The 9703-nt window shown below is 45.3% G+C and overlaps 1 protein-coding gene across 1 annotated transcript; it reads left to right on the plus strand.

Annotated features, from left to right (window-relative positions):
• The first annotated feature begins 6970 nt into the window (after positions 1–6970).
• On the plus strand, positions 6971–7909 carry LOC147701880 (olfactory receptor 6N2-like). Its single transcript, XM_086929379.1, has one exon. The coding sequence runs from the start codon at positions 6971–6973 to the stop codon at positions 7907–7909; it is 939 nt and encodes a 312-aa protein (XP_086785505.1).
• Positions 7910–9703: the final 1794 nt, after the last annotated feature.

Here is a 9703-nt window from a genome sequence, read left to right on the forward strand (position 1 = left end):
CTCGTCCCAGTCCTTACTACGTGAGGCAGTCCTCCCTCCACCCAGCCAATAACAACGCCGGTATGCTTAAACTACATAAGCCCCGCCCACCTACGCCATGCATGTTTTTTTCAGCTCTGACGGCGATCGGAACGCTGGTGCTCCCGATTCCTGTTTCCGGGTCTGGATTTTCTTCAGGACGATGCCATGAGTGTTTGTATTTGCAGTTTTGTGTTTCTGCTTTGTTTTTATTGTTGTTTTATCGGCGCAGCCGCTCCGGTATTCCGGTCAACTATGCTCCTATTCTGGGGTCAGAGACGCTCCCTGTTCATGTGCTGGGCTGGGGCAGGGAGATTTTTTGGTTTCCTGGCCCCGGGTCGTTCCTGCGCTGGGGCTCTCGTACAGCGTCCGGCCCCTGCGGCCATTGTCTTTTGATCTATGGCTGTGGGTGGAGACTACAATGCTGCCCTTCTTTTATTTCATTCACCTGTCTCACCTTTGCATGATTGGATGATTGGGGGCAGTATTTATTGGAGGTTGCTGAGCACTTCCTTTGATTGTGTGGTGAGTTCCTGTTTGTTTGAAACTGAATTTCTTGCCACAAGTGAATGGGCTTCTCCACCTGTGCCTGCTAAGGCAATTTCAAAGCAGAATAATGTACAGGATCTGCAGGAGGATGACGTCTTGCAGTTTTCCAGGGCGGATTTGCAGGACTTGATTAATTGTCCAGTCTGCGCTGCTGGAGCCTGAGGCTAAGCGGGCTAAAGAAGATGAGGAAGACATGGACAATTCCTCTAAGGGAAAGTACGTTCAGGGCAAGGTTTCTACTAACATGCTGGTTCATATTCGAGATGTGCTTGGGTTTGACCCTAAAGACCTGGCTGAAGAGGGATTTTACGCTCAGTATAGTTCCTCTGTGGTGGATGACCTCCCCTTCCATGATGTCCTGATGGATATCCTCACAAACGAGTGGCTTGAGGTGGATAAGCAGGGTATTCCGTAATTACTGGGGAAGCGGTATCGCCTGGAGGACTTTCATTCCCAGTTTCCTGCAATTCCTAAGGTTAATTCTCTTTTATCCTCTATGGCTTCTGCCTCTTCTTCCTCTTTGTCCTTGGAGGAGGCTTCTCTGTCTGAGCCAGTGGAGCGTAAGGTGGAGTCTGCTCTCAAGCGTTCTTATGCCGCTTCTCACTTTGGGGTGCGTGCTAGCACTTGTGCGGCCTATGCTTCGCAGGTCCTGCTTAAGGATTTCGAGAAACTGTTTGACTGTCTTCAGGATCAGGGGGACCCTACTCCTGTGTTGGCTCAAATGGAGGTCTTGGCGCAATTCCTCTTGGATGTCACTTTTGATTCCTTCTTGGCTTTTTCCTCGGCTGCTGGGGCTGCGGTGGCTGAGAGGAGGTCTCTGTGGACAAAGCGTCTTGAGGCTGCACAGAAAGGTCTGGTCCATAAACTGCCTTTTGAGGGTCCCCGTCTTTTTGGGGATGCTTTGAATACGATGGTGCAGCGCTCTCCAGAGGAGAAGACGTTGTTAAAGCCTTTTCAGCCTGCTCCTAAGAAAAGGTCTTTCTTCCAGAAGCAGAGATTTCAAGGGGTTTTGTCATCTCAGCCCATTCATTGTCGGGCCCGTGGTCAGGGGGCTGCGTTCCATTATAAATCCTGGCCTCAGCAACAGCAGCAACAGCCTCCCTCTGGTGCAGGACAGAAGTGACTATGCCTTGGTGGGGGCTCGTCTCTGTTTGTTTCTGGACCGTTGGTCAGCTCTGATTTTCGACCAGTGGGTCTTGTCTGTCATCAGGTGGGGTTACCAGATTCTCTTCCGGGGCCTTCCCCCTCTGAATTGTTTTCTGGTTACCCCGTTGTCAAGAGACCCCGTGCGGCAATCTGCCATGTTGTCCGGTGTTTCCATCTTGTTACGGAAAGGGGCTGTGGTGCCGGTTCCAATGGAGGAAGTGGGCGTGGGGTTCTATTCCCATCTGTTTCTGGTTCCAAAACCCGATGGTTCCTTTTGCCCCATATTGAATCTCCATTTCCTGAACAAATTGGTGCGGTTGGATCATTTTCGATGGTCACGTTACAGTCCGTCTTCCCCTCATCCAGGATGGCGATTTTTTTGCTTCCCTGGACTTAGAGGACGCTTATTTTCACCTTCTGGTCCATCCTGCCAGTCAGCGGTTCCTGAGGTTTGCTGCCCAGTGGTGGCATCTCCAGTTTCAGGTTCTGCCGTTCGGCCTCTCCACTGCTCCCAGGACTTTTACCAAGGTATTGGCTCCTGCTGTGGGGGTTTTGCCTTATCAGGGTTTCTCCATGTTTCCCTATATTGGTGATTGTTTGGTCTCTGCATCCTCTTTTCCTCAGGCTCTTCTGGCGGTGGAGGCTACATTGTCCCTGTTCCAGGAGCTGGGGTTTAAGGTGAATCTGGCCAAGTCTCATCTGGATCCTGTTCAGAGACTTCAGTTCATCGGGGGTCTGTTCGACACCTCTCTGGGGGCGGTGTTTCGCCCTCCTGCTCGGATACTTTCCCTGCAGGCTCTGTTGCGGGATCTGTTGAGTCATCCATCTGCACCGGCTCGTGTTTGGTTGCGAGTCCAGGGTTTGATGGCTGCGACTACTGCTGTGGCTCCTTGGGCTCGCCTCCATCTCAAGCCCTTGGTGACTCATCTGTTGGCTCGGTGGGACCCTTCCCGGGTGGATTACGAGGCTCTGGTTCCTCTCTCTCCTGTTCTGGTTTGGGACTTGGCCTGGCGGCTTTGCACTTCCAATCTGGAAAAGGTGGTGCGGTTTTGTCTTCCTCCTCCCCTTTTGTTGACGACAGATGCCAGTCTTTGGGGTTGTGGGGCCACTTTGGGGTCCTTGGAAGCCAAGGGTCGGTGGTCTCGTGGGGCGGTGCCCGTTCCTCGAACTGGCAGGAGTTGGTGGCCATCTGGGAGGCGGTGCAGTTCTTTCAGGTTCATCTCCTCGGGACAAATATGTTGGTTCGTACCGACAACCAGGTGGCTCGTTCTTACCTGAAGCGACAGGGGGGGACCCGGTGCGCGTCTCCGAACATGTTGGCCTCCATGATTTGTGCGTGGGCAGAATCTCATCTGTTGGCCTTGAGGGCGGTGTACATTCCTGGAGAGTTGAATTTTCATGCGGACGCTCTGAGCCGCAACCTTCCATCTTCTGTTCTGTACCATCTCTCTCTTCCTTTGTTCCAGTCCCTTTGCCTTCGGTTCGGGAGTCCATGGATCGATCTTTTTGCGTCTCCTCTCAACTCTCTCCTTCCCCGGTTTTGTTTGGAGGTACTGTGTCCTCAGGCTTGGGCGGTGGATGCACTTTCGATTCCCTGACTTTCGGGTCTTCTGTATGCATTCCCTCCCATTCCCCTCCTCCCAAGGGTGCTGCGGAATATTCGGGGGGAGGAGGTTTCGGGCCTGTTTATTGCTCCTTTCTGGCCTCGCCGCCTTTGGTTTCCTCTACTGTTGCGGCTGGCGGAGGGTCGGGTTGTCCGGCTTCCTTTGTGTCCATCTCCTCTTCAGTTTCCGCTCCTGTCCCTGCCTTGTCTTCATAGTTTGCAGCTGTCGGCTTGGCTCTTGAGCGGTTGACGTTATAGTCTTTGGGCAGTTCTTCTGTGGTAGCTCGTGACATCCAGTTGTCTCGCCGCCCTTCGACCCTTAAGTGCTATGGTCGTCATTGGGGTTCTTTTCTTTCTTGGTGTTCTTCTCATGGGGTAGATTCTTTATTGGGGGTTCCTAATCTCCGAGATGGTTTTTGAAAGGCCTTTCCTCTTCCACGTCATCTGCTCAGTGGGAGGTGGTTCATGCTTGTCGGGGTCCTGAGGCTTCCTTGGAGGGTGTTGCTCCTTTGGTTAGTCGGCTTCTTCTGAGCTTTTGGCTTTGGTGGCCAGTTTCTCCTATTCTCGTTCCTTCTTGGGATTTACCTACTGTTTTGCGGGGTCTACAGTTGCCCCCTTTTGAGCCTTTGATGGAGGCGGATTTGTTGTGGCTGTCCGCTAAAGTGGATTTCTTGTTGGCCATTAGTTCCGCTGGCCGGTTGGCCGAGTTGGGTGCCTTGATCATTTTGTTTCCTTATTTGCAGTTCCTTCCGGATTGGGTCATTTTACGGCTTGATCCGGCCTTCCTACCTAAGATTTCTTCTGGTTTTCATTTGAAGCAGGAGGTGATTCTTCCTGATTTGCCTGCTGTGGGAGATCCCCTTGTTCTCCCTTCCTTGGATGTTCGCAGGGCTCTCCAGATTAATCTCCAACATTCCCTGGGGTTCCTGCTTTCTCCTGCCCTGTTTGTCTCCTGTGGGGGTGTGGCTAAAGGGAAGAAAGTTTCCACTTCCACAATCAGTCGTTGGGTGCGTTTGGCAGTCTGCCAATCTTACAAGTCCTTGGATTTGCCTCCTCCGTCTCATGTGCAAGGTCGTTCGACGCGTTCTGTGTCTGCTTCCTGGGCTGAGGCAGCGGGGGTCTCTATCCACGAGATATGTAGGGCAGCCACTTGGCAGTCTCATCACACATTTGTGCGACATTATAGGCTAGATGTTTTTACATGCCTCTGCTGACAGTTTTTATGTTGGCGTCTTGAACGCTGTTGTTCATTGATCTTTTGTTGAATAAAGTTTTGTACTCTGCATGGATCCCTTGTGTCCTGCGTTTTTTATTGGTTCTCTGCTTGTGAGTTCTTCACGTAGTAAGGACTGGGACGAAGAGGACCCATGAGGGGGTAATGTTTTGTTACTTACCGGCAATCTTCATTACCCCGATTAGGATCCTCCCCGTCCCAGTCCTCCCTCCCTCCCAGTGTGTTTGTGTCAGAGTCTTGTTGATAACAGGCATGGCGGTAGGTGGGCAGGGCTTATGTAGTTTAAGCAAACTGGCGTTGTGATTGGCTGGGTTGAGGCAGGACTGCCTCACGTAGAAAGGACTGGGACCGGGAGGACCCTAATCAGTGTAATGAAAATTACCGGTAAGTAGCAAGACATTATTGTCACCAAGATTGTAGAGTCAACATATAAAACAATTTACAATTCATATTATACCATGGATAAACTGTTAAGGTGGGGTAGAATACTTGATTCTAGTTCTCCTCGCTGTGGACTTAGCGATGCTGACTTTGCACACGTTTCCACTTATAGTAGAATATCTACCTTTTGTAGGAAAATTGCTGATTTTTTGGGCACCATATTAAGAACTCAGATCGTACTCATTCCACTTTTAATATTATTGGGAGTAGATACTCAATACATAACAGATACAGCTCAACTGTATACATTTTATGTGGCCATTGCAGTTCAACATATCAGTATTGCAGCAATTGGTTAAAATTGGAGCAACCAGCTTATGGCCTCTGGTTATCTAGATTCTTACTTAAATATTTGGTTGAAGAGAATGTGTATCAATGTAAGGATGAATAAGAAAGGGCTGGGGGAGCCAGGATATGGTCACCATTTTTTAATTGGCAATACCTGGTTCATTTTTTATTGTTTTTTCAAATAACACTGCAGCAAACATAATAGCTGATGTTTGCTTTGTATTTCATGATCATTCTCTTTTAAATGGCAGGTATACTGTAATATTTTCTCAGACTGGTATTAAACTAATGTTTTTGACAATGTTATGTAGCTATCATCCAGCAGCATTTGTCAGGAAATTAATGATGTACTTTAAATGAGGAATATCTATGAGTATGGATTTGTATTGTATGTTAAGGGCTAGAATTTGTTGGATATATAATAGAATCATTTATCTTTGATCAAATGGTTGCTAATGCAATTTAATGAACAAATATATAATTGATATTCTTACCTCCTAAATAACAATTTTGAAAAACTCCACTAAACACAGAAGAAATAATGAGCACAAACCTAAGACAACTATTGCACACAAAAAGAACATTAATTTCTAATCTACTAACTAGTAAACTCTAATCTTGGTTTACTGAGTAGCGTGCTAATTAATTGCTTCAGTGCCTTATCAGAGATAGTAAGCGCTATGTAAATACAATTAACATTTGTACACGTCCTACTTTTATATACCATGCACCCAGCCATGTGGCAAACCTAGAAACATTTTTAAGAGTGGAGAATGCACACCCATATTTTTTACAGGTTTTCTTCACTTTTTAATCATACTTTCAACAATTGCTGAAAGGCTAAAGGTTGTAGCTTGCAGACCTTGGTGCGTGCTCTGCCCATGCACTTGGAATCATTGCAATGCAACTCACTAGGTTCCACAGTCCGAAGTTCACAGCCTGTGAAAAGCGGGTCCATTGGCTCATATAACAAGGATCAAACTTTGTATTATATGAGCCAATGGGCCCGCTTTTCACATGCTGTGCACTTTGGGAGGTGGAACCTAGTGGGTCACAGTTGCATTGCAAGCCTAGAGACATGCCTTACAGGGCTACTGCAGTGGGTGGCACAATGAGTGCTGCAGCCCAGTAGTAACATTTATTTTAACAACCCTAGGTACAGGTATTACCATATATGAGTGACATAGAAGTAAATTAAATGTGCCAATTAGATGTGTATCATTATTACCTTGTCTACAAAGGAGAGTACAAACACTATACCAATTGTTACCATGGGTAAAGTGCCAAGAGTTTTACAGCCAACAAAAATAGGGTTCAGATAAAAGATAAAAAATCTTAGGTGACCGGCAGGAGTACCAAATTTTTAACCACTTCCGTCAATTATTCATTTGCCATTTGCTTCTTTCTACATGTCTTTCCTTATGATGAGTCTTTCTTTTTTGGTTTCTTTCACATCACATTCCTTCTTCTTACTTCACCTTCAACCGTGCTTTAACCTCTGATGTGACTAATACATTTAAATTAACATTCCATCGCTGAAGGCTGCTAAGAAAAGATCAGTATTTTTTGGAATGCAGGTAGAAGGTGAGACGTATGTAAGTTCATAGATTTTTTCTTGTGGCAAATCATTCATCATGCATGATGCTGACAATTAACACTCTATTTGTTTTGCAGAGGCATAGTGCTACAAAATGGAAAATAAAAACAAGACAAACATCAAAGAGTTTATTATCATGGGTTACCCCAACCTGGACCACATCCAAAATGTACTTTTCATACTTCTGCTTCTCACTTACCTGCTCATAATCACAGGGAACACAATTGTGTTCTCTGTCATCAGGCTCAGTCCAGCTCTGCAGTCACCCATGTATTTTTTCATCTGTGTTTTATCTTTCCTTGAGATCTGGTACACAGCTGTGACAATACCAAAAATGTTGGCCAACCTCATAGCAGAAAAGAAGAGCATCTCCTTCATTGGCTGCCTTTTGCAGATATATTTTTTCCAGTCCCTGGGAGTCACAGAAGCATCACTCCTTACTGTAATGGCGTATGACCGATACCTGGCCATTTGCAATCCTTTGCTCTACTCAACCATCATGACATCCACATTTTCAATTAAGTTGGCTGTCAGCTGTTGGCTTTGCAGTTTTCTTTACCCAGTGACTGAGATTATTTTAATTTCAAAGCTGCCTTTCTGTGGCCCCAATCAAATTGAGCACATTTTTTGTGACTTGCACCCATTGATAGGCTTGGCTTGCACTGATACCTCACTTAGTATCTCGGTGGAGTTTGCTCTTAACTCTTGTGTGGTCATTGGTACCATGTTTTTCATTCTTTTTTCCTACATGAAGATCATCAAAGTTATTTTACAAATCCGCAGTTCAGAGGGGAGGCAGAAGGCATTGTCTACTTGTGCGGCACATCTCATAGTAGTCTTCATATTTTTTGGGAGTGTAGGTTTTATGTATATTCGACTCACAAAGAGCTATGGTGTACACTATGATAAGTCAGTGGCTGTGGTGTATTCTGTATTGACACCACTTGTCAATCCAATTATCTACAGCTTAAGAAACAAAGAAATTAGGCACGCAATACAAAAGATCCTTCATCAAAATCTATCCTTCATCTAAAATGCTACAGTGCTGTAAATGTCCTTATTATTGGGGATGCCAGGTATGGAACTACAAAACAGGATATTGCATCGCAGTATATTGGTGAAACAATTGTGATAAAGGAGTTGAAGAGAGACACTGATTTGAATTTAATGGCAGTGGCATCCACAAACCACCATGGTATATTTTACAATAGCCTTCAAAAATACAAACTCTAGATGCAGAATAAAATATAGAACTCAGCTTTAAAACTGCTCATGTAACAAGTGATCGTGCTGGCATCGCTTGGTGTGCAATCAGGCACGATTCAAATTCAAGATCATGTTCGTTATCTTCATCTGCTTTGCAGGCTTGAAATCCCTCTGCTTCTGCAGCATGATTACCCAACAGACATCATGCTCCCATCAACTACCTGCTGCTGAAGGCCATCCCACCCTTTTCTAACTCAATCAACTATGGTGATTGATTCTTTACAGCATCAGCATCAAAACTCTAGTAGACTCACCCATTCAAATCAGGACTAATGCCATTCGCTTATACATCAGCAAGAGAGTAAAACATGTTTATGTTTTTTGAAAACAGGATGCTTAATTTACAGGTTGGCGGGCACAGGCACAGCCTACTGAGTTTAGAGTTTGCCACGCAGATGGTGGAGACGTATGCCATGTCCTTGATATTTTTCTTAGACCTAAGTGAAGGTCCGTCTTCCAACAAACACATAACTAATGTCTCTTATGTTTTTGGAGTGTTGTCTAAGCTTCTTGAACACTTTTCTGGACTTTTGGACCCAGACATCAGAGGCAAAAGCAATAATGATGCCTGGGTCACTCTAAGGCCCTGATTATGAGGTGGTTGGTATATCCTGATCCATGGGTAAACACCTGATTATGCAAGGGTAAGAATTATGAATTGTTAGGTGTTTAACTGTCATGAAATTTTGGCAGGTCAAGACTTCCAAAATATAATGGGCCAATATCATATAGTTTTTTTCCATACCATGTGGATTTTGGGAGGTATAACACCCACATCTGCAGGATATTCCCTTCTAACTCGTGATAGATGTTATTTATCACACCCGATAAATAACATGGTATTGTTATTTATCACATGTGATAAACAACACCTAAACTCATAATCAGAGCCAAACTAGTGATTTCCCTTCATTGCCTTTCCTATTGCCCCATTGCACTTTCCTGCCACAAAACCTATTTTGACGGTGGCTCCACAGCTGGGAATAGCATGTTCTCAAAAACATTAAATAAGGTAGGGAAACCAAGAGGAGGATGTATGGGACATATGTCAATGTTTGGCAGATATCTTGTTACCGCTAGTTCTGTAGGTAGTTTTTTCTTACCTGAACATCATTTGGTGGAGTTCCTGATCATTGGCCTCCCTGTACCTCTTGGAGTTTCCTGCATTTTTTAAGGGTATGCAGTTGCCTACTTGTGTCTTATGAGTGTTCGTTGACAGCATAACTTGGGAGCATTTAGCTCTGAAGTACTTTTCTTAGTGAGTTTTTTCTCCAGAGTTCTCGTAAACTGTTGTGCTGGTAACTCACAGGCATTTTGTGAGGGTCTGCCTTTCTGACACTTTCCTCAAATGTGATATTGACTAGAATATGACTGCAAGTATCCTGGTGTTAATACTGGTACTGGTGTGTGGTTTAGTATGTTTTGTGAGCAATTCACAATTAAAAATATAATCTCATAAACTACTACAGGACTCCTGCCAAAAACTCATTGAAACTCTTTCTTACCTACTCTCCTCTATAAGGCTGCAGTTTGCCTCAGCCTCCAAAAGCACACTTTCAGC

The sequence above is a fragment of the Lissotriton vulgaris genome, chromosome 7 (genome assembly GCF_964263255.1).
Source record: "Lissotriton vulgaris chromosome 7, aLisVul1.2, whole genome shotgun sequence".
Taxonomy (NCBI): Eukaryota; Metazoa; Chordata; class Amphibia; order Caudata; family Salamandridae; genus Lissotriton; species Lissotriton vulgaris.